Genomic DNA, 26,635 nt, shown 5'->3' with positions numbered 1-26,635 from the left:
ATTCTTACCTCACACCATATACAAATATTAACTTAAAATTGATCAAAGACATAAATATAACAGCCAAAACTATAAAACTCTTAGAAAAAAACATAAGTTTTTTCTGATCTTGGATTAGGTGATGCTTTCTGACACCAAAATCACAAGCAACCAAAGGAAAAAAATAGATAAATTGCACTTCATCAAAATTAATTTGCGCTTTAGAGGCACCATCAAGAAAGTAAAAGACAATCCACAGATTAGGAGACAATTTTTGGAAATCATATGTCTGATAAGGGACTAGTATTCAGAATACATAAACAACTCTTAAAACATAATAGACAAATAACCCAATTAAAAAATGGGCACAGGATCTGAATAGACATTTCTCCAAAAAAGATATAAGCAGCAGACAAGATACTTAACATCATTAATCACTAGGGAAATACAAATCAAAATAACAATAGATACCACTTCATACCCATTAGGATGGCTATAATAAACGAACAGACAAAATGACAAGCGTTGGCAAGATGTGGCGAAATTGGTACCTTACTTGTTGCTGGTGGGAATGTAAAATGGTGCAACTATTTTGGAAAAGTCTAGCAATTCCTCAAATAGTTAAACACAGAGTTACTATATGACTTAGTAATCCCATGCCTAGGTATAGATCCATGAGAAATTAAAATATACATCTACACAAAAATTTGTACATGAATGTTCAGAGCAACATAATTCATAATAGCCAGAAAGTGAAAACAACCCAAATGTCCATCAATTGATGAATGGATAAATTAAATGTGGCATATCTCCATACAATGGAAAATTACTCATCCATAAAAAGAAATGAAGTACTGATTCATGCTACATGAAGACACTTTAAAACTTTGTGCTAAGTGAAAGAGGTCAAACAGTAAGGCCACATATTGTATGATTCCATTTAGATGAAATGTCCCTAAAAGGCGAATCCATAGCGACAGAAGTATATTAGTGATTGCTTATGGCTGGGTCTTGAGTAGGGATGGAGAGTGACTGCTAATGGATACGAAGTTTCTTTCTGCGGTGACGAAAATTTTGTGGAATTAGACAGTGGTGATGGTTGTTAAAACTTTGTGAATATACCAAAAAACAGTGAATCACAGAATTTAAAAGGATGAATTCTATGGTATGTAAATTGTCTTTTTTTTTTTTTTAATTGATTTATTTATTTTTATATTTATTTTTGGCTGTGTTAGGTCTTCGTTTCTGTGCGAGGGCTTTCCCTAGTTGCGGCAAATGGGGGCCACTCTTCATCGCAGTGCGCGGGCCTCTCACTATCGCGGCCTCTCGTTGCGGAGCACAGGCTCCAGACGCGCAGGCTCAGTAATTGTGGCTCACGGGCCCAGTTGCTCCGCGGCATGTGGGATCCTCCCAGACCAGGGCTCGATCCCGTGTCTGCTGCATTGGCAGGCAGACTCCCAACCACTGCGCCACCAGGGAAGCCCTGTCTCATTTTTAAATGAGATAGAAAAAAACCTACTAGGAATGTGATTTGGAATTGTGTTGAATCTGTAGATTGAATGGGGGAATTTAACAACATTGAGTTTTCTGATCCGCTAACATAATTTCTGTCTTTATTTAGGTTTTAATTTATCTCAGCAATGTCTTATAGTTTTTAGTTTACATGTCTTGCACATGTTATCAGACTTATCTGTATTTTATATTTTTGGTGCCACTATAATATGTACTTTTAAAATTTCAATTCATGTTAGTTCATTTTTAGTGTACAAAAATGCAATTGGTTTTTGAATAATGATCTTGTATCCTACAGGCTAATCTCATTTATTAGTTCTAGAAGTTTTCTTTTTGTAGATTCCATTAAATTTTCTACATAGACATAGGTGTATGTGAATAAAGGAAGATTTACTATTTCTTCCGATACAAGCTGTATGCCTTTTATCTCTTCTTCTTGCATTACATTGCCTAGGACCTCCAGTACAATCTTGGCTTGAAGAGCTGAGAGTAGACATCCTTGCTTTTTCCTGATTTTAGAGGGAGAGCACTCAGTCTTTCACTGTTGAGTATGTCTTCTGTAGGTTTTCCATAGATGTCCATTTTGAGGTTGAGGAAGTTTCCTTGTCTTTTACTCTTTTGTTTTATATGATATATTATCTTTGTAATATTTATTTCTCTATTTACACTTAATGTTTATTTCTATATATATCCTCTTTATTGTTGGACTTGATTTACTAAAATTTTGTTAATAATTGATGCATCTATGTTCATGAGGGATAATGGTCTAGAATTTTTTCTCTTGAAATGTCTCTGCCAGATTTTGGTATCAAGGTAATGATGGTTTCATAGCATGAACTGGGACGTATTCTCTCCCACTTTTCTAAAAGAGCTTTTGTTATTCAGGGCTATTCAGAGAATCCATTCTTTTGGAATGAGCTTTGGTAGTTTTCATCTTTCAAGGAATTTGTCTTTTTCACCTAATTTGTTGAATTTAATGGCATAAAGTTCATAATATTCTTTTATTCTCCTTTTGCTGTTTGTAGATTTCTGTATTGATGTTACCTCTCTTGTTCCTGATATCGGTAGTTGTGTCTTTTCCTTTTCTGGTGATCAAACTAGGTATTTATAAATTTTATTATCTTCACAAAGAACCAGTTTTTGGTTTCATTGATTTTCTCTATTTTTCTATTCCCTCTTTAATTTCTGTTCTGAACTTATTAGTAGTTCCTTTCTTCTGCTTTATTTAGGTTTAATTTGTTCTTACTTTTAGTTTGAGTCAGAAACCAAGGTCAAAGATTTCAGACCTTTCTTTTCTTTATAGATGTTAAGGGCTATAAATTACCCCCCACATACTATTTAGCTACCTTCCACAAATTTTGGTATGTTTTGTTTTCACTTTCATTTAGTTAAAAATACTTGCTAATATCCCCTTTGAGTTCTTTTTGACCCATGGCTTATGCAGAAGTATGTTAGTCTCCAAACATCTGAAGATGTTCCAACTGTCTGTTATTAACTTCTTATTTATTCCACTGTAGTAAGAAAACATATTTCATATGATTTAAGTCCTTCTAACTTTATTGAGACAGGTTTTATGGCCCAGAATATAGTCTATCTAAATGTTTCATGTGCACACCTAAAAAGAATTTTCGTTCTGCTGTTATTCAGTGGAATATTCTATAAATGTCAATTAGGACAGGTAGGTTGATTTATTTCATTACTACTTTTCTGTCTACACGTTTTCTATCATTTATGGAGAGAAGAATATTGAAATATCCATTATATAATTGTGGATATTCTTCTATTTCTCCTTGCAATTCTATCAGTTTTTGCTTCACATGTTTTCAAGTTATGCCATTAGCTGGGTATATATTTAGGATTATTATGTTTTCTTAACAAATTGTCCTGGCCCATTTATGATCATGAAATGAACTTTTATCCCTAGTAATGTTCTCTGTTCTAAAACTTAACGTCTGCTATTAATATGGCCATTCCAGCTTTCTTTTGATAAGTGTTAGTATGTGTATTAGTTTTCTATTGCTACATAACAAATAACCATAGTAGTTTAAAACAACACCCATTTATTATCTCACAGTTCTATGGGTCAGAAGTTAAGATGGGCTCAACTGGGTTTTCTACTTAGGGTCTTACAAGGAAGAAATCAAGATGTCACCAGGCTGGTCTCCTATCTGAAGGCTCTGGGGAAGAATCTACTTCCAAGTCCATTCAGACTGCTGGCAGAATTCAGTTCCTCGTGGCTACAGGTATGAGGTCCCTGTTTCCTTGCTAGCTGTGGGCCCAATGACTCTCTTTGTTCCTAGAGGATGCCTGTCTTCCTTCTCACGTAGTCCCCTCCATTTTCAAACCAGCAATGAGTCCTTCTCATGCTTTGAATCCTGACTTCTACAGCTACCAGCCAGAGAAAACTCTGCTTTTAAAGGGCATGCACGATTAGATAAAGCTCACTGGGATAATCTCCCTTTTCTCATATAAGTAATCACAGGAATGATATTCTATTCTCAGGTTCCACTCATACTCAAAAAGGAGATGATTATATAACAGGAGGGTCACTGGAGGTCAGTCTTACAATTTTTCAATCTCTTAATCTATTTGTATCTTTATATTTAAGGTGGGTTTCTAGTAGACAGTATACAGTTGGGTCTTTTTTTTTTAATCCAATCTTACAGTCTCTACTTCAAATTGGGATATTTACATTAAATATGACTGTTCATAGAGCTGGGTTTAAATCTACCATCTTACTATTCGTTTTGTATCTGTTTCATTTGTTCTTCGTTCTTTTCCACTTAAAAAAATTTTTTTTAAACATTGCTATTTCTCCTTAGTATGCATTGTATTTTTCTGCTTCTTTGCATTCCAGGTAATATTTGGTTGTATCCAAGATATTATAAATTTTATCTTGTTGGATGCTGGATATTTTTGTATTCCTACAAATACTCTTGTGTTCTGTTCTGAGATGCAGTTAAGTTACTTGGAAATAGTTTGCTACTTTCAATTTAGAAGGATAAATTTTGCCCTTCTATAGAGGCAAACCCATTCTCTGCAGTCTACCCTGAGATTTATAAGGTTCTCCACTCTGGCTACTGTGAACACATTATTCCTGGTCCTTTATGAGTGAAACCGAGGGTACTCATCAGTTAGATCCATTAAATTATAACTGTAACCTGCCTTTACTGATCAAGCACACTTTAACTGTTTTTATATAAACTTGCATGTCCTCCAAGCTTCTCATAGCCTAAACAATAAGATATTTGCCTGAGTTGTTTTTCAGGAACTTGAAATCAGCTGTGTTCAGTTCTGGGTGGAGCTAAGACTGGTTAAGACCACCGACTGTCCAACTGGGCTGTGTGAGTCCGCTTGGTGACTTTTGACATGAGAGGGCCAAAAACTCCACCCTCAGCACCTGCTAATGCCTCCATTTTCTGAACATGCGTCCCACAGAGAAGTAGCTTAGTTGCACCTGCACAGAACGACTATTACCTCACTCTTTCCTTATCACCAATGACCTTTTTCCACGCTCCCCACACCTCAGACCACCCTGCTTCTTTGTTCCCATAAATACCCTGAGCCTCTTACCATCAGGGAGGCAGATTTGAGTTTTGTTCTCCCGACTCCTCACTTGGTTGCCTTATGAATAAACCCTTTCTCTGCTGCAAACCTTGGTATCTCAGAATTTGGCTTGCTGTGCATCTGGCAAATGAACCTGATTTGGTAACATGAACCTAAACGATTGTTCCTTCAAATTCTTTTGGATGGTTCTTTCCTTGGCCTTGGGTAGCTTCCTCACATACATGCACTGGTCCACAGTCAGCTCTAGACTTATAAGAGAGCTTCTATAGATCTCTAGGTCTCTCTCTCTCCTTGTGTGCTGCTCATTCCTCTCTGGTACTCTGCCCTGAGAACTCTGGCTGCCTTGGTCTCCCTGGACTCCAAACTCTTTCTTCAACTAAGGGAGGTTGCCAGGCTTTGCATGGGTTTCTCCTTCTGTGCCGTGTCTTGGAAACTCTCTCAGTGCAGTAAGCTGAGGAAATCATAGGGCTCACTTCATTCGCTTCATACCTCTCAAGGATCACTGTTCTTTGCTGCCTTATGTCCAATGTTTTGAGAACCACTGTTTGATGTTTTTTGTCAGGGTTTTAGTTCATTCAAGTGGAAGGATAAGTCTAGTCCCTGTTATTCCATCCTGGCCAGAAATGGAAGTTCTGGTACTTATGTTTTATTCTCTTTAAATGTTATACGAGTTTTAGAAGAGCTGGCAAGTAGTAAAGGTTGTAGAAGATAAATGCAAAAATCCAAGAATGTAACCATATACCACTGATCCCCAACTTAAAGAAAAAAGTCATGTGCCCATTAGCAAAATAATACACAATACAGCATTTCCCCCAAACAATAAGATAGTGCTTTCTAATTTACATTCTAGGTTTAAATGATAATAAACACTTATTACATCAGAAATGACAAACAGAATTTGTCATGATACAGAATATAACTAATTACAACACAATAATCTGAATTCCTTAGGTCAAATCTATAATACAGTCGGCCCTCTGTACCCATGGGTCCTGTATCTGAAGATTCAACCAACCCTGGACAGAAAATATTTGAGGGAAAAAAAAAATTTCAGAAAGTTCCAAAAAGAAAAACTTGAATTTTCCGTGTACCAGCAACTATTTGCATAGAATTTATATTTTATTAGGTATTATAGATAACCTACAAATGATTTAAAGTATATGGGAGGATATATAGATCATATGCAAATATTATGCCATTTTATATAAGGGGCTTGAGCATCCATAGATTTTTGTATCTGAAAGGGGTCTTGGAACCAATCCCCGCATGGACACTGGGGGGTGATTACACAAAGAAATTTCTAATTTACCAATTTATTTACATTAACATTTTCCATATTACTATAACATACTGAAACGAACACATTTACAACCTGACTGAAAGAAGGAAATAATACCTTTAAGAAGCCCAGAGTTATCAATGGGTCCAGGATATACATTTTGATCTCCCATCTGGTATTTGTCCCAACTGTCAAATCCAACATATTTTTTCCACTGTTTGAACCAGCGACTATCGACTAGGTACCTAAAAAAGAAGAGAAATCGGTAAAGGAAAATACCAGGAACTACAGGAATAGCAGAAAATCTGTCTATTTTTTATATTTCATTTTATATCAAAGTACATGTCTACTTCAAAGGATTACTGAGAATAACTATAATGTCACAGTAGAACAAAAATATTTCACTTGTGTAAAGTATTATTTCTATTGTTCTGTAAAGTATCTACTAAAGACAACTATTAACATATACATTAAAAAAAATCCTTAACAGCATTTTACAAAAACGCAATAGCTATTCAACAGAATATTTACCAATTGAACAAAAATTCAAATGGTAATTATAAGAATCAGTCAAAATAAAATTTTAAATGCAACATGGTAAAATATAAATATGGAAAATGGTTCTTTTGCAAAAAACTTACAGTATGTTAATTTTATATATTTAACTATCTTTTATGGGGTAAGGAAAGCAATTATTAAAGGTTTGCAAGATTGATTTTAGTAATTATAATCAAAGCTTTAAAAATAATTAGCTTCTTTACCAACAAAAGTTAATAACAACGATACTGTCTCCAATTGTTTCTCATACATTAGTAAAATCTTCTGGGGCAAGGACTGGTTTTTAATTGATTTCAAAAGTGTGATACCAAGCACTATAATAAGCATTACTGAAACTATATTCATCTTACTTTCAAATACCTAAATTAGTTTCTCCTCAGATGACCAGTGACAGAAAAAGTAAAATAATGGTTCTCTAACAAAGAAAGCATAAAAAATTATAAATCTAAAAAACTTTACATTGATTTATATTATATCTACTATGCTTTGCCACTGGTTCATAATTATTTTAAATTCTTTTCCAGAAACACTTGCCCCACACTTAACCAGGTTCAATCACAAACAAAAGCAAAAGTAAAGATTAATAAGATGTTTAAAGCCCACATGCATAACCAAGTTTTTTAGAAGAACATCATTCTAATATTTCTGTGCTTATAGCACTATACATACAGCACTATAGGAATGAAACGCTACAGTTATGTTTGAAAATACCTGAAGCAAAGGCACCAACATAGCAAAACCCCACAATTCTTAAATAATATTCATCAACAGTTTAATTCCCTAAAAGTGGGTAAGGCAGAATTATCTATACATGAGTATTCCAAACCCACTATCAGGGTTACACAATGGAAAGCCCCCAAATTGTAGATTTTGATATTTATGAGAAAATAAGAGTTGAAAAACTAAGTTTTAAGAAAACCGTTTCTAAGATAAATAAAATAGATTAGACTAGAGATGACTTTATATGTTAAAATGATAACAAAGAAAATTATACTTAATTGTATATCACCCACTAAAATTGTTTTAGTCTCTTTCTCCCTTGCAATTTAAACAAGATATTCAGACATCTCATTTGCTTTCTTTGCAAATAAATGTCATACTAAGCGATCTTTCCCCTATTCCATTCATCTATTTTTCTATCATTGTGCCAATTTAATTGTCTTAATTACTTTTATATTGGTATTACTCAGGGCACGTTCCCCCAGCTTCTTCTTGTTGCAAACTGTCTTAACTATCTTTGGCCATTTGCTATTCCATACGAATTTTAGAATCAGTTAGTCAAGTTCCACAAAAAACCCTATTAAGATTTTGATTGGAATTGTGCTGAACTTATAGATTAACAATAATACTATAAAATGTCATTTATAAAACTTACATTAAAAACTATTTGTGGAATACTATCAAAATTCTATTTATATTTACTTAAAAGATATTTCTAAAAGATGACGTTTTAGCTCTCAAAGTATTTAATAAAGTCTTTAGTTTTAGTGCAGGGTTGCACTGGGCAGAATTCATCTGCTGCCATAACATTTCTAGTTCAACTTTCTTTCCTAGATCTTGAACTGAGTGCTTTCTGTACAATGAAACCATTATGACAGAAAACTCTCCCAAGTGATGAAAATTCAGCTGTTTTTAACACTACCTTCAATAGAAAATGGCCATCATATTTCTATTACAGGCACCTATAACTTACTTGTAGAATGTTGTGGTAATGAAACATGAGGGAAGTAGAAAAAACAGGAGCGTCAATTACTGAAATAATGTGTAGTTATAGGTGCACCCTTGAAATTAGATGAAGTGGACAAATAAATGAAAAAAAATTTATTTCAAGACATTTACATGGATTTGTTGTACTGTAAAAACTCTAATCGTAATCTATTAAGAATCTGCCCAAAACACAAGATTCCTTAATTTTAACTCATAAAAGACTAGAACAAAATCAATAGCTCACCAAGATTACAAATAAGTGAACAAGGACTTGAATTTGTTTTACATTCTCAACAGCACTCTTAATCCTTGATATGCTATTAGGGTCCAGATGCACCCAACTTTAGCTTCTGAGTTTCTTTTTTGAATAGTTATAACTATTTGTAAAGATTAATACTTCCTGGCTTTTATTCTTGAAATATCAATCTTTACAAATAGTTATAACTGATTTTAACATTAAGTCTAAAATGCTTAACATTGCCTAATAGGTCTTGCATGATCTGATCTGCTCCTACTTACCTCTCTAGTCTTAACTGGTACCATTTTTCTTTGTGCTGAGATCTAGTTCCTGAGCACACTTTTTTCTGCCTCATGGCTCCTTCTGCCTCAAATATTCTCCTACTGCTCTCAACACCTAGTTAACTCTTATCATCTTTCAGATAGTTTAACCATCACTTTCTCAGGGAATCCTTCCAAAAGCTTCTCCCCATTTCCTCTTAGTTTGGAAAAGGAAAAACAAGATGGCAATCTCAGTCTACTAGATCTCAAGACTCTTTATTAACTTGCAGGGATTACTTTTAATAATAACAAAATAACTAACATTTGAGCTTTACTCTTGGGCCAGGCACATACTTCTAAGCACTTTAATATATTGGCTCATTTACTCCGTTAACTACCCAATGAGGAAGGCACCATTATAATTTCATAGGCACACAGAAATTAACTTGCACAAGGTTACAAAGTTAGTGCCAGACCTGTGATTAAGAAAATGTGTTATTAGCATAGGGAGAAGCGGAAAGACCAATGAAAATAGCACAAAGAAAGAAGAACCAGGCTCAAATATATGTGGAACTATGCTGCATGCTAAAATCATTACAAACTAGTGTAGAAAGATCTGGCTATATATACGGGAAAAATTAATTAAGAGCTCTATACCTCACATATGTAGTCAGTTCTATTCGAAAAAGCTTCTTACGAAAGCCTGAATGTGTTCAACATGATTGATACACAAGGGAATAGTAACACAAATTCAGTGCATGCTTAAGCACTACTTCACCCATAAGCAGTGCGAGGACTAGGGTGAGGCAAGTGAGATGCCTAAGGACCCTAACAGGGAGTGCTTCCTTAAATTTTACACCCTAGGTGCCTTGCTTGTCTCACCCTAGTCCTAACTGAAACAAACACTAAATATATGTGGAAAATTTCCCAGGTACACTGAGCTGCACAGGTATGCACAAAACATACATTTTAAACATCTACCTACATTCACCATGTGTGTTATGAACCACACTCTCCACATCTGGTGTTACAACTTCTTGGCAGATTTCGGATAACCCTCCTTCTACCATTTCACAATCCCACTTCAAGCAAATCTCATCTTTTTCAAAATAAAAATACCATATTTACTGCAGTATTAATGTATTTCTTAACCATTTAACATGTGTAAAACCATGCTACCATTTTTATTAAGTATCTTTTTTAAAAAAAAATTTAGTGAAATTTTTCACTAAAACTGAAAAAATTTTTAAAGCTCTGTGCCCCAACCCTATTCTTCCCGTATGCCCTGTGGTTTTTATTGCATGATTTTGCATATAGCACAGTGATTTTTAGGTACACATGCTGCATTACAGCAGAAACTGTACAAAAATAAATTGTAGTTGGATTAAAAACATAAATGTGAAAGTGAAAATATAATTTTTTAAAAGATACAGGAGAAAATCTTCATTACTTCAGAATATAGGAAGAGTTAAGACAAAAACCAAAAAATCTTAAAGGTAAAAGTTGATAAAATTGCGAGGCTAAAATGAAAAGCTTCTGTTCAACAAAGGCACCAAGTAAAGAAAGATATAGATTGGGAAAGATACTTATACTGCCTATAACCAACAAAGGATTAGAACATGAAAAACTCCTTTAAATTAATTTTTTAAAAAAAGAATGAAAAAAAAAGGGCAATTCACAGAACATCAGAATGGCCTCTACACATATGATATGTTCAATCTCATTAGCAATGTGAAAAATACAAATTAACACCATACCACATCATTCTCATGAAATTGGTAAACACACAAGCACATGCACATGTGTCAATAATATTAAGTGTGGAGAAGATGTGTAGTAACTGCATCTCATAAACTACCAACTGGGGTATAAACTAGAATCCTCATTTTGGAGAGTAATTTGGCAATATTTATTAAAGATGAAGGTGTGCATACCATAGAATCATGTATTGCCATTGCTAAGTTTTACCCTACAGAAACTCTTGCACATATTTACAAGAATACAACTGAAGAATACATAACACAGCATAATTTGCAAATGGAAAATTGGAAACAAAAACCAAAACCAATATTCATTATTCCTACCAAGAAATACTACCCCAAAACTAAAATGAAAAATACTACATGTATTAACATGGATAAATCTCAAAGCTGCAATGCTGAATTAAAAAATACAAGCTGCAAAAGGCTACATGTAATATAACACAAACATATTAAGATAACATAGATATGCACACACAGTACAACTATATAAAAATTTTAAGCATGCCACAAATAATATTATCCATAGATCCACGCATATATATTAAAAATATAAGTAAAGAGAATAATAATCAGTTTGTGGATGGTGGCTCCCTCTGGCAAGGGAGGGAAGGGGTTAGGATTAGGGAAACATGTACAGGGAGATTCAACTGTATCTGTAATGTTTTATTTTTTTAAACTAAGAAAAGTGTACACAGGTGTTTTGTTACATTTTTCTTTGTATTGTTTTCTGAAATATTTAATAGGACTAATATGTTTTCTATTTAATATACAATAGTTTATATATATATCTTCATATACATACACAAAATGAAATGGAGTCAAAGGTACAGACTACAAATAATGTTGCAGTCAACAAAGCTGATAGATTCAGCAAACGAAAAGAAATTTCAAGCATAAAAATAGGATAAAAAATATGTACAGCAAAATGTATAAAATGCATAGCTTTAGTTTTATTTTTTAAAGAAATTTATAATTTTCTATTACCTCATATTTATCTTTTATATTTTATATTACCTCTTCCAAATCCAACAGATGAATTTGCATTAGATTTGAACAAAAAACTTACATAAGCTTTGAAGAATTTTCTTTAGAAAAACATGGTTTGATTATTTCCAAATTGATCAAATTATGATTCTGATATATAGTAATGTATTCATTTTCAAGAAATAGTTCCTTTCGGTAACTAACGCCTAGTAAGTAAGCCAGAAAAGTAAAAATGACTGGTTGACATCTCATAAGAAAAGAAAAGCACAAAGTACAGAAAGTAGAGATTATTACCTTTGATATCTGGGAAGATAATATAAGCAAAACAATCAATCAAAAAATCCTAAAACTGACAGAAATACTGATTTTGAGCTGATCAAGCTTTAGTATCAAATATTACCTTAAACTATAGACTTGCAACCATCTAAAATTCAAGTAAATACTAATGTGCAAACATCTAGATAGCCCAGAGTAGTTATTAATCACTTTACAATAAACAGACTAAGTTTCTAAACAAAGGAGTCTATACCTTAGAGATGAAACTAAAGGTGAAATATTTCTGAATAATATTGAGCCATCTGACTGTTCCCATATAAAAAGCTATGAAGCAAATGTACCAAAATATGCTCAAGATCATTTTACTTTTGACTGAGGCCTCTGGCTGTGGCTTAATCACTGTCATTCCCCTCTGTTTCAGTGGATTACAAGGGATTTTATGACAATGCCTCACACTAGGTCACGACCGATGATTCTCAAACACTAGAACATCAATATGAAAATATTTTGATCATGTTATTATCTGAGTTCAAAAATTACTAAAGAAAATTTCATGGAGATTAAAGATCTATGGTCTTCAATCAATATCTCAAGTCCTTTAAAGATGACCCACAATCCTCCAGCATGTCTCCAGTTTAGCCTTCTCTATTTCCAATAATTTGCCAGTCTCATTAAGTCTCTAGCCCATTAGGCTGAATAGACAGCCTTGCTGCTTACTTTTCAACGAAGTAAAAGCCCCAACTTTCTTACTCTTTTGTTCCACACCTTTATCATACCCGATTCCCTTATATATTGTGGAGGATATAACCCTCCTTAAATCCAAGGCTAATAATTTTTGTTCCTAGTCTTTGGATCTAATTTCCTTCTGCCTCCTTGGAGACTTAGTCATTAACAGCCCCTATGCCCTTGTTTCTCCCTGTATCTTTTCTCTCTTTTTTCAACTTAGCATATAAGAGGGGCCAACTCTTTTCCCCATTCCCCCCATATTACCTCCCAACTCACATATTCATTTCCTCTTCTATCTACCCCCATTTTTTTGACTTGTCCCTGCAGCCAAGCTTTCCTCAACCCTCACTTGCTCTTCAACCTAGCACAACAGATCTTCCTACCTCAATGGGCTCTCAAAAAGGTTCTCACTAAGTTACCAACGGCCACCCTAACAAATCCAAAGGATCCATAATTTTATTACCATATCAATGCTTTTAAAAATAATCTGTGATTCTACCTTTTTGGATGGGAGGAAAAAAAAAAAAATATATATATATATATATATAATATTATATATTATATCTAATATAATATTGTATTAATATGATAACAGTATATATTACATATAATTATATATACATATGTAATTTAACAACATTCTCTTCCTCTGTTTAAATGTTAGTATTCCACAGAGCTGCTCTCAAATTTCTTCTTCTCTCACTGTTAATACTCTCAGTGATATTGTAACTCATACCAATGATTCCAAAATTTGCATCCCGAGGCCAGTCCTCAAGTTCTTTTTTACTCATGAACAAAATAAGTATTTTCAAAGTGGGCGTACCTTTTGGTAAATGTTAGATCTTTGCCTATCAGGAACTTAGCAGAAAAGCACACCCAATAGCAATTTGTTTTCATGATTATTTTTGCTTATAAATTTTCTTATCTCCTGAAATGAGACTTAAGTAGATGTGAATTCTAAATTTACTGTAGAAAAAGTACTAGACCAGAGTTCTCTTTCTGACATTACTTGCTGTGAGGTCTTAGAGAAGTTACTCAATGCTAAACCTTTAGATTGTTCATCTTAGAAATGGAAATACATTCATTCAAAAAATATTTATTGGAGGTCTACTACATATATGCTATTCCGTATGCATTAGGTGTTAGCAAAATAGCCAAGAGCCCTATGTTCATGGAATTCAGAGTCTAGTGGAGGAAAGAGACAGTAAATAATTAAGACGTAGTAAAATACTGTAGTAAGTGCTGTGACGCACAGGGAGCTATGAAAGCATAATAAAGGGGTCCCTATTTAGAATAAAGGAAAGCCTTTTTGAAAAAATAATATTTTAGCATATGGACAGGAGTTATTTCACGAAGAATAAGATAAAAAGCTATCTAGACTCAAGGAACAGCACGTGCTAGGGCCAGAACAACTTTGGGAATTAGGTATGCTGGAGGAGCTGACTAAATGCAGTTGGAGTTTATGACAAAGGGAGAAGAGATGCTAGATAAGGTAGGCTGGGGCCAGACTACATAGAACCTTTAAGGTAATTAAAGATTTTATCCTAAATGCAACCAAAGCCAATGAAAAATATTTAGAAGAGATATGATCTGATTTACATTTCATGATGACCACTGGCAGTATCTCACAGTGGGAGGTTGTTGGGAGGTTCAAATACTCATGAAATGTTTAATAAATCAAAAACGTACATAAAGTTATGAGTACTTCAATTGTATGGTGCTAAATATTCTAATGGCATCAAGAAAGACAATTTGTACTGTGGTCTGGACAGAATAATCTTCAATGGCCCCAGAGAAGCAGCGTCAATTTTAGGACCCAAAATAAATCTGAGTCAATTTTAAGACAGTCCTCAAATGCAGAAAAGCTACTGTAAGAACTAAAAAAGCCAGGTTGTAGGTTTTTTGTTGTTGTTTGGTTGTTTTGGGGGGATGGTAGTGGGGAAAGATAGGAGAGTCTCAAAAGTTGTTTAGTGTTTTTATACACACTAGAAGCAAATATAAGAAAGATATAAAGGGACAAATAAATGACAGAAATAGTCCTAAATACAAAGACACTTAAAAGCAGTACAGGGAAATGGGGAAATCCCAAAAGCTGGATTTAGAAAACCACAGAGCTAGTGACTGTATAGTTGTGTTTTTTTTTTTTTTTTGATTAGTACATGTTTATGCTGACAACTTTCAGATAAGCAGTTCCTTCTTAATTGCCTAATACTGACATAAATATGACGTTTATTTTTTCTAAAAAATCCTACCTTTTTCTCCTCAAAGTAGACATAATACTGTCACTCTTTTACAACTAAGAAGATACACAAAAATTTCAGCCTAATCCAATGTAGCACACTTAATCTGAGAACAACATGTGTAACTATTGTGCGTAGAATTAACAGCATAAACAATTTTGGATATTAATTCACTCTATGACTAATCCTCTCATTTAATAAAATACTGTTTAAATTACATGAGTTGCAATAGTATGAACCATTTTTAATACTAAAAGAGATATTAATAGTATCTAGTATTTTATTTATTTGTTTTTTTGATGTGGACCATTTTTAAAGTCGCTATTGAATTTGTTACAATATTGCTTCTGTTTTGTTTTGGGTTTTGGCCACAAGGCTTGTGGGATCTTAGCTCCCTGACCAGGGAACGAACCCGCATCTCCTGCATTGGAAGGCAAAGTCTTAACCACTGGACCGCCAGGGAAGTCCCGTATGTAGTATTTTAAATCGTTATAAACTAGATATTTCACTGAATTTTTTCAAGTACCACAAACTAAAACTCATCAGTAAAACATAACCAAAGAAAGCTATGAAGTTCTTTCAAATAAACCAAATAATCATCCCTTTATATCTTAATTTTTAGATCTGAAGCGTTTCCAACCTATTTTCTGCTCTGCACATTAAATTCATCAGTTGGCAAGAACTAATTTTTATGACCTCTTTTTACATCTAAACTAAGAGACAAATAAAGAACTCAGGAAGGAGGCCAAGTAAGATTGGGAAAGTGAAAAGAAAACCCACAGAATCGGGGAAAATTCTGCAAATCATCTATCTGATAAGGAATTTGTATCCAGAATACAAAAAGAACTCTTAAAACTCAATAATAAAGAACGAAATAACCAAATTGGAAAATAGGCAAAGGATCTAGACAGACATTTTGCCAAAGATATACAAAGGGTCATTAAGCATATATGAAAAGATGTGCAACATCATTAGCCACTATGAAAACTGAAATCAAAACCCCAATAAGATACCACTTCACATCCACCAAGATGGCTATAATCAAAAAGACAGGCAACAACAAGCACTTCAAGGATGTGGAGAAACTGGAGCCCTCATACACTGCTGGTGGCAATGGAAAATGGTGCAACTGGTTTGGAAAAGAGTCTATCAGTTCTTAAAAAGCAAACATAGAGACTTGGCAATTCCATTCCTAGGTATACACCCAAGAGAAATGAAAACTTATGTCTTGACAAAAACTTGCACACAAATGTTCATAGCAGGATTATTTGTAACAGTCAAAAATTGTGAACAACCCAAATGTCCATCAACCGATGAAGGAATAATTGAATGTGGTATATCTATACAATGGAACATTTTTTGGAAATAAAAAGAAATGAAGTACTGATACACACAACAAAATGGATGAACCTAAAAAACATGTTAAGTGAATGAAGCCAGGCACAAAAATCACATATATGATTCTATTTACATGAAATATCCAGAAGGCAAATATATAGAACAAGAAATTAGATTAGTAGCTGCCAAAAACAGGGAGATTTGGGTGGAAAAGGGGGCAGGGGAGACTGCTAATAAGTATGAGGTTTCTTTTAGGGATGATAAAAATATTCCAAAATTGATTGTGATGATGGTTGCACAACTTTGTGGACATACCCAAATCCAGTGAATTGTACACATCAAGTGAGCAAATTGTATGATATGTGAATTATATCACTATAAAGCTCTTGTATTTAAAAAAAGAAAAAAAAAGAGAGTGAAAGGGCCATAGATCTGGATGGAATTATTACGGATGATTTTACAGAGATTGGTTTTGAAGAAAGTGAAAGTCAGGGCTTAGTAAAATGTACTGGAAATAATATGAATGATGTGTAAAGTCCTATAAGTAGGAACACATAAAGACTTCGCAGGAAACGGGAACCACCATCTGTATCAAAGAGCTATATTAGTTAGAAATGAGACTGCTACGACTAGAATGCTAAACCAGAAAGACCTAGAAAATTCTAGAGGTTCCTCACATGGATAACTAGATGAATATGGTGTTTTACTAATATGACAAAGCTGTCACTTCTTGATTCTAACACTTTCAAGTATTCATCCCTCAAAAAATTGCTTCCATAAATGGCTATGGCTTATCACTCATAGGCAGGCAGTACAGTTTAAAATGCAGGCTTTAGAGTTGACTGCCTAGGTCAGAATCTCCGCTCTACCACTGACTGAGTCTATTACCACGTGCACTTAACTCTGTACCTCAGTTTCTGAATCTGTAAAATGAGAACACTATCACTTATTTCATACATGCAAAAAGCTCTTAACCTTATAAAAGAGTGGTAATATTTGTAATCATAGCCACAACTACACGGTACATATAAATACTTAGCTACATCTCTCCTGAGAATCAAAAGTTTCTTCTGCTTGATATCCAAAGTTATGAAAAAACATTTTCTATCTATATCAAAGATAAATCTCTTGATTAAACTGTTAAACTTTGTCAAGCTGTTATATTGCTAAATAATATAAAGCAACCCAAACTATCAGGTCTCTTTAACCATGATCATTTAACCCTTATCATTCTTTTTTTCGTTCTTCCAGTTTTATTGAGATATAATTGACATACAGCACTATATGAGTTTAAGGTGTACAGCATAATGATTTCACTTACATGCATCATGAAATGATTACCACAATAAGTTTAGTGAACATCCATTATCTCATATAATACAAAATTAAATAGAAAAAAACTTTTTTCCTTATGATGAGAACTCTAAGGATTTACTCTAACAACTTTCATATATAACATACAGCACTGTTAATTATATTACAATGGAATACTACTCAGCCTTAAAGAATGAAATTTTGCCATTTGCAACAACATGAATGGACGTAGAGGGTATTACGCTAAATGAAATAACTCAGACAGGACAAAAACGTATGATTTCACATATATATGGAATCTAAAAAATGAACAAACATAACAAAACAGAAAAGAGTCATAGATACAGAGAACAAACAGGTGGTTGCTAGAGGAAAGGAAGGTGGGAGGAGGAGAGAAATAGGTGAATGAGATTAAGAGGTACAAACTTCAAGCTGCAAAATAAATGAGTCACCGGTATGAAATGTACAGTGCCAGAAATATAGTCAATAATTATGTAATATCTTTGCATAGTGATAGATCACAACTAGACTTATTTTGGTGATCATTTTGAAATGTATAGAAATATCAAATCGCTATGTTCTGCAACAGGAAGTAACACAGTGATATAGCACAATTACACTACAAAAACAACCAACCAAACTCACATAAAAGAGTGTGGTTACCAGACGCAGGAGTGGGGGGAAGAGGAATTGGATGAAGGCAGTCAAAAGGTACAAACTTAACAGTTAGAAAATAAATACATACTAGAGATGTAATGTACAACATGATAAATATAATTATCACCCTATCATTCCTAATCTTTTTGTTTTTTACTACAGGAACTTGATGCTCTTTTTAATTTTGTCTCTAATGCTCCCAGGTTTTAACTGACTCTCTATACTAAGTGAAGTCAGTCAGACAAAGAAAGACAACTATCAGATGATATCACTTACATGTGGAATCTAAAAACAAGGACACAAATGAACCTATTTACAAAACAGACACAGACTCACAGACACAGAGAACAAACTTATGGTTACCAAAGGGGAAAGTGTGTGCGTGTGTGTGTGTTTTGGGGGGTGGGGTGGGGGGGTAAATTAGGAGAGTTTGTGATTAAAATATACACACCACTATATATAAAACAGATAACCAACAAGGACCTACTGTATAGCACAGGGAACCATATTCAATATCTTGTAATATCTATAAATGGAAAAGAATCTAAAAAAGAATGGATATATGTATAGGTATAACTGAATCACTTTGCTGTACACCTGAAACTAACACAACATTGTAAATCAACTATACTTCAATTAAAAAGAAAAACAAAAACTGCCTCTCTGAAACTCAGAATAGCCTGGCTTCAGAGCCACATTGGACTTACTTGTGAGAGCCTTTAACTTCTTTCACAAAGGAAGTCTTTTCTATGGCTACTTCTGCTAAACCATTTTCCTGAATCACGATTTTCCTGAACCACAAGGAATTATCACACTAATATGTGGGTCTTCTCAAAACTAAAAGGAGAGTGGAAGGGACAGTATTCTTAATTCCCTCCTCATGAAGAGGAAAAAGTAGTCATTACCTTCCTTTTCTTTTTGGAGAGCTATAAAGAAACCATGCAGAATCTTACCGACAGAAGCGGTATTCTAGGCATAACCAAATGTAGGTTAATCCTACAGAGGTTTTCTGCCTTATATTAGAATCTGAGCTTCTTCTTTTTGAGGCGCTATTCTTGATTGTTCCCTCAGATACATCATCTTAATCTGTATCCAAAACTGAGGTCACTTACTACCAATCAGTCTTATTCTAGGTTCCTTTAGTAGTGGCTTCTGTGTAAACTGGAAAACTGTGTAAACTGTAAAAGTTGAAAGGAACTACATTCCCTTTGTTTAAAGAATAGATGGTGAAAGAATCTGGGAAAACGACTTCAAAGGAATAAATATAAGATACAGAGTGTGAATTACAGTAGTAACTAAGGAAATGAAAATAAGAGGCATAAACCAGGCTGACATTACGCAGGGAAGGAAAAACTAGTAATCGCTGAAAAATTCTATATGGAGACTAAGAAGAAATAGTTTACTGCCTTATGAAATACTGTTTGAATTACATTTAAGTAGTGACAGCACAAAACATTTATTTATTTATTTATTTATTTATTTATTTATTTATTTATTTATTTATTTATTTATTTATTTATTTATTTATTTATTTATTTATGGCTGTGTTGGGTCTTTGTTTCTGTGCGAGGGCTTTCTCTAGTTGTGGCAAGTGGGGGCCACTCTTCATCGCGGTGCGCGGGCCTCTCACTGTCGCAGCCTCTCTTGTTGCGGAGCACAGGCTCCAGACGCGCAGGCCTAGTAATTGTGGCTCACGGGCCTAGTTGCTCCGCGGCATGTGGGATCTTCCCAGGCCAGGGCTTGAACCCGTGTCCCCTGCATTGGCAGGCAGATTCTCAACCTCTGTGCCACCAGGGACGCCCCAGCACAAAACATTTTTAATACTAAGGAGATACTGGTAGGATTTAGTATTCTAAATCATTATAAGCCAGGTATTTAAATAATATTTGAAAAACCAGCTCTGAAATCATCACACACCCATAAAATGAGGTAAATAAGAGCACTTGCTCTGATTATATGGCTGCACATGTATAAAGCATTTAGAATAGTGGCTGGAACAGAGTAAGCATTCAATAAAGGTTCACTAGTGGTGGTATTATCACCTGTGAACCACATGCAAACCAACTGATTTCTCTGAGCTCAAACTTCTCATCTATAAGAAAGGAATATAAGTACATACTTTGATCCTTATTTTGAGACTCCAACCAGATAATGCATGTAAACACCTCCAGCAGTAGTTCTCAACCTTCCCTTTATCTCCCTGCCAATATATCTGATGGTGTTTCAATTCACTTTTATAATAATCATGGTTTTTTTGTAAAGTGATTCTCAAAGTGAGGAAAAGAAAAATCACTCTAAACTCATGTAATAAAACAAATATATCTAATGACTAACATGGCAAAATTGATTTTATTAGCAGTGATGTTACATGGACTGTCAGTTTTCAGGAAGATGTTAAAGAGGTATCAATATGGTTATGTACCTTCCACTGTCTTAATTCAAATGTGCTTTGACTTTGAAAATTCACAAATAGTTGGTAAACGTGGAACATAAAATACCAAACTCTCACATTTGCATTTTCTGTGTTGGGCTGTTCCTATGGATTCTTAGTTGAAAAAAAGTCTTGTGTATTTGTGGTTTATTGTAAACCAAACACTTTTAAAATATGGGCAAAGTACTAAAACAAAATATCCTACAAGTTCTTCCTATCTGCTTGATATGTTGTTTCTGTAAAACTATATGAAAAAGGGCCATATGGCTTCTAACAATCGCTTATGATTACTGATAAACAATTAAAACTCCAAATCTAAATAATACACAATCCCAGTTTCTTTTGTTTAAATGTACTTTTGGATCAAAATAATATTTATTCCACATATTCAGTAAATAACCTATTAATCTTTAAACATATTTTAATTTCCAAAAGCAAGATGTTAAGATTTTCTACCATATCTAAACTGAACAGTCACAAGAAACAAGTGTGGGATAAAATGGAAGAATTCTGCTGCTAAATATAAAATAGACTCCATTTAAAGAGAAAAGAATGTCCATTTTTAAAAAAAAAGTGGAACACTTTAAAATGCATCTTTAAAATAAAAGACAGCGTAGAACAATAATTTTAAAGCCTGAATTAAAGCCCCAGACTTAGGTTCAAATCTCAGATACATCAATGTGTGAACACCTCTTTGAGCCTATCTGGGTGAATTCCTATTCTGGCAAATGTGAATTAGAGCACATTCACATTCTAGTACCCTAGAATTGTGGTGATGAGTAAATAAGTTAACATATGTAAGTACTTCAACAATACCTAGCACAGTGTTTTTAAATGTAATATGATAGGTCATAGCCTGACAATTTTTTTCTTATTATACTTTCATGCAAGCAAGATTAATAACTGTCACAAAACTATTTTCCAAAAAGAACATCTAGTTAATACCTTGTACGTGCTAATAAAAAAAATGGTATGATTTAGGAAAAAATAAAGCCTGAATGTCACTAAGTAGATGAATGAAATCACTGACTAAAGCTCTGGATCTTCTGGGCCAAATAGGGTACATTAATCTTGGCTTCACTAACAACTTACAAGTGATTTTAAAACTTATGAAAACAATTAAATTAGGAAAAATTGCTTTTCTCGATTTTAAGCAACTAAAATGTGAAAAATACACTTTAATGTCCCTATTTCTGTCCTTATTTTCATCAATTTACCAACACTAAAAAACAGTTTTGCTTTCTGGTTTCATTTCCTGCAAATGATGTAATAATATATACCCTATTTCAGTGGTAAACACTTTGCTACAACTAAAGTTAACCGTAACAGTAATGTAAAAACTTCTCAACAAGTACACACTAAACAATTTGGAGTTCATATTGATTAATATTGTCCATTTACATTATTAACTGATTTTTTGACTTACAATTATTTTCTGTTAGTGTAAATCAAAGTTGCAAAAACATAAGGGACCATATAAAATAAAGCCTCAAGGACTTCTAAGTAAAAGAGTAGAAATGGAAGGAAAGCTCTGAAATTGAAATTAGTGTCTCTCCTATCTAAAAACCTGACTGATGTGATTCCTTGGCAGTTTATTGAGACAAAAACATCATACATATTTTAAATGACTCTAAATGCAAATTAAAGCTACTCTCCAAAGTTACCTTAAACCTACTAGAGTTATTTTATTAGGGTTTATATAAAAATGACATGCAAAATTTAATTTGTAAAGTTAGCTTTGAACATACTTGAACATAAAAATTAGTGAAAATGATTGGTAGATGAATAACATTTAATAAAATGGGGAAATAAAGCAGTGATTTTGGTGATTTGTAGTCATCTGTTTATTTACTCATAATAAATCTATTTTAAAAGAAATCTCCAAAGAGAGTATTCCATAACCCACAACATGCCTTTGTACATTTGTACATTTATTCATTTAACTATCATCCCCTTCAATAGGTTCCTCCATCCCTAACATACTTACATGCAGTGAACTTTAAACAAATTTTCCTTTTATCTTATCAGGAGAAACTACCATGTATCTGAAAATTAAGTTATCTTTCATTCATCCTAAGCTAAACAGTTCTAGTTCCTTTATTCTTCCTCTATAGTTTCTAAATTCTAACAGTCTTGTTCACGGTTTTCTGAATCTCTCCTTGGAGCTGAACACAGATCAAGAAACAGCATACAAGACCACTGCTTTACTCCATCTAATGCAGATCTGTGTTACTTTTATTTATTATTTATTTATTATTTTTATTTTTGGCTGTGTTGGGTCTTCGTTTCTGTGCGAGGGCTTTCTCCAGTTGCGGCGAGTGGGGGCCACTCTTCCTTGCGGTGCGCGGGCCTCTCACTATCGCGGCCTCTCCTGTTGCGGAGCAGAGGCTCCAGACGCTCAGGCTCAGTAGTTGTGGCTCACGGGCCCAGTTGCTCCGCGGCATGTGGGATCTTCCCAGACCAGGGCTCAAACCCGTGTCCCCTGCCTTGGCAGGTGGATTCTCAACCACTGCGCCACCAGGGAAGCCCCCTGTGTTACTTTTATACCCAACCTTTTTAAGAGGTACAACTCTCTTGCATCAATTTTGACATTGCTGTCACTATGAAGTCTAACACCAAACATATCATAAGGTTTGTTTCTCCTCATCTCAGACATGTGTAACTTATTTTCATTTCTAGAAGGTTAGCTTCCAGATAAAAATCATTCACTATTTACAAATAAACAGAAATTCATGTAGAAGCAAATTTCTATCCTTGCCCAGGTGTTAGCATTAATTACCAGAGTACTAAGAGGCAGTCCTTATCTGCAAAGTGCTCACAACCTAATTAATGAACTTTATTCATCTGCATGCATTTCATTATAACATCAAACATTAGTATTAAAATTTCAAGAATAAACGCATGGTAAACCTACCATTTTTTCTCAATAGTCCAATCAGTCTTTCCAAGATAGTTATATACATATACCAAGACAATGTTCCATTTGCATATGGCCCATTTCAGCTATAAAATAACAAACAGGATTTGCCCAAATACCCATAAGTGACTAATCCAACGATTTTTTTAAGACCTTAAAAAGACAAATAACTTTTTAACAAGTTTTAATGAATTCCAAAAACATGAACCCAAGTTACAACTAAATTATTAAATATCTTTACTAATTCTGTACTCATGAATACATTATCAAATTTGTACTTACGAAATTATTCTCCTTAAAACTCTGAATCAAACTTTTGTTAATTCCTTTTTTGACAGGTTTCACCTGCTAATTCCAAGAAAACTGGCTCGCATATAAACCAAACTATATAGTTTCTGCAGTATCCCAGTACCATCTTTTTCCTGCATATTTTTTCTTTAAATAAGAGGGGAAATCAATTGTGAGGATAAAAATTTGCACATTCTGCTCTTACCTAAGTATCTGGGCCTCAGTTTCCTTTTCTTTAAAATCGAAGCACTGAAACGACTCAAATTTACGGACTTCCTGTATTTACTCTTTTAAATAGATCTTTTAAAACTTTGTAACTTTGTTAAAAAATAAAAATGCTAAACTTCAACGTTTAGTGCTCACAATACTCATATTGCTCCCATCATCCTGTAGTATCAACACCGCCAATTATTACTCAGTATATCAAAACCACAACAACATTAAAGAGAATACCCCTATAAATAATATCTATATATTAAATTGCAGATTTCTATTTTGTGGAAATCCACATTTATCTTTTTATGAGGTGGTAATAGGCAAGGTAAATTAAGAATTTTAAAGTGTTCTTTAACAAACAATAAGAAGCAAGGATTGATTTCATCTTTAACAATCCACAGGCCAAGGTAAACATAAATGTCCTAGGAAATGTCCAATTTCCCCACAGTAATACACATCTTAGGAACACTGCCACATGAACAATAATTATTAAATATTTTTTGCTGTAATGCAACAAGTGTATGTTTACACCCTCAGGGCTTTTTATCATATAAACATAGTATGCAGCCTAACAAAGTAGGAAAAAAGTACCAAGACTTAGACCAAAGTACTTAAATCCAAGTCCCAAGTCTGCCATCTACTAGCTTACTTGAAAATGATTCTAATACCACAGCATTTTATCAGAAATGGCGGTGATAAGAAGGTAACTAAAATTTAATGTTATTTCATAAATAGAAAATCTTTTAGAATATTTCATTGAATCAGGATAAACCCCTATAATGAAATTATTCTGTCCATTTCACAGATGAAGGTACTGAGGTGCAATGATTTAAAGTAACTTTCCTCAAAGCCATACTGCAAGCTAAGTGGTGAAAAGGTAACCTAATTGGGGTATAAATCTTATGTTCCTTCCACTAAGCCATATCGAGTAAATGAAAAAACACTCTGTAAATTATATACCACTGTTATGGTGACGATGAGAAGTGAAAATAATTTTTATTATAATAAAGAAGCGCATTATCCTTCCTAATAAAGCAGAGCACTTTATGTTACATATTCACATACTGAAGTTATTCTGAATACCACTTGATATGGCCCACAAATACTAAAATCTCCAAATACTTCCTTCAGTATTTTAAGTATATCCTTTCGTATTTTACAAGTTTGAACGTTAACAAGTGACTTAAGCCTCAAGTGGACTTATCTACTTTTTGCAGGCCTGCGTTATCCTTCAAACAGGAGGGAAGAGCTGCACTTCTAAGAGAAACGCTGCCGGCGTCTATCAAGCCTCCACTAAGGCACAAGACCACGTGGTACCACTCAGACGCCTAAGGTTCCGTACTCCCCTCCCTCCTTTTGACAAGGAACTAGGAACTAAGGTTCCTTTCTCTTAAGTGGCGCCCTGACACATGCCACCTGTGTAGTACGAACCGCAAACATCCTGCAGCCGGCCTCCCGGAAGAATACGAGAATCAGAATAGGGAACTTGGATGCCGACAATGCCGGGAAAAGAAATGACTACAGAAGTAAAGAGGGTGAGATCCTGATCAGCTGCGGGACCAGGACCTGTCAAACATTAAGATACTCACACCGACGAGTGTAACCTATCCTTCGGGAAGGCCTGGGGTGGGAGCGGCACTACCAGAGGAAGAAGGACGAAGAGAACTGCACGAGCTGCCGGCGCCACCGCCGCTCCCCGCAAGCCTCTTAGCATGCCCCGGCGAGCCACGAACCCTGGCCCTCATTTCGGGTCCAATCTTTGCCCCAACCTTTCGGGAGCGGCCAAAATCCTGCTGCCCGAGGCGGCCGCCGCCGGACCTGCCCGCACCTGTCACCACCGAGACACCAGCCCGCAGTTCCCGCCCAGTTCTCCACCACCCTCGGGCAACCGCAGCCACCTCAACCCCTTTCCCTCACCAGGTGTCCCCTTTCCGGAGCGAGGTTTTGAGCAGCGTCGCGATGTCAGACCGCTGGCTCTCTAAATCCGCCGCTCCGCCTTCCGCCATCTTCTTCCACTAGCGGTAGCGGAGGCGGCAGCGACGGCGGCGGCACACCCCAGAGCATTGTGGGAATGGCGTCCCGCGGCCCCTCCCAGTCGGCAGGTCGAAACCAAAAGAGACGTAAGGTTGGGGGGGGTGCACCTCCGGAGAAGCGTTGGCCCGGGGCGGAGTGAGTCCGCCGCAGTGGTCTGCTGCCCCCCATCGGCTCCCGCCCGTCCAGCAGCTCGCCTCGGCCTCCTCCGGCCCGGGACCGCCTGGTTTTAACTCTCGTCTGCGGGGCTTCGGTCGTCTCGCGCTTGAGCGGTGCCACCGCCCCGTCCATCTTTGACTTCTGCCTTCCCCTCCCTCTTTCCCACAGACGCCTGAAAATCCTTATTTGCGCATT

General features: G+C 35.0%; 1 protein-coding gene across 4 annotated transcripts in view; it reads right to left on the bottom strand.

Annotated features, from left to right (window-relative positions):
* USP15 (ubiquitin specific peptidase 15) overlaps positions 1-26,301 on the bottom strand; it is a 119,203-nt gene extending 92,902 nt beyond the window's left edge. For all 4 annotated transcript variants that reach the window (XM_068560660.1, XM_068560661.1, XM_068560663.1 and 1 more), the window contains exons 1-2: positions 26,168-26,301; positions 6,455-6,582 (exon numbers count right to left, since the gene is read on the bottom strand). In XM_068560660.1, coding sequence (XP_068416761.1) covers positions 6,455-6,582; positions 26,168-26,256 — 217 coding nt within the window. In that variant the 5' untranslated portion in view covers positions 26,257-26,301. The remainder of the gene's footprint in view (positions 1-6,454; positions 6,583-26,167) is intronic.
* Positions 26,302-26,635: the final 334 nt, after the last annotated feature.

Source organism: Eschrichtius robustus, chromosome 13 (assembly GCF_028021215.1).
Source record: "Eschrichtius robustus isolate mEscRob2 chromosome 13, mEscRob2.pri, whole genome shotgun sequence".
Lineage (NCBI taxonomy): Eukaryota > Metazoa > Chordata > Mammalia > Artiodactyla > Eschrichtiidae > Eschrichtius > Eschrichtius robustus.
Note: the sequence above shows the minus strand (reverse complement) of the source record. Positions and strands in the feature narration are given on the sequence as shown.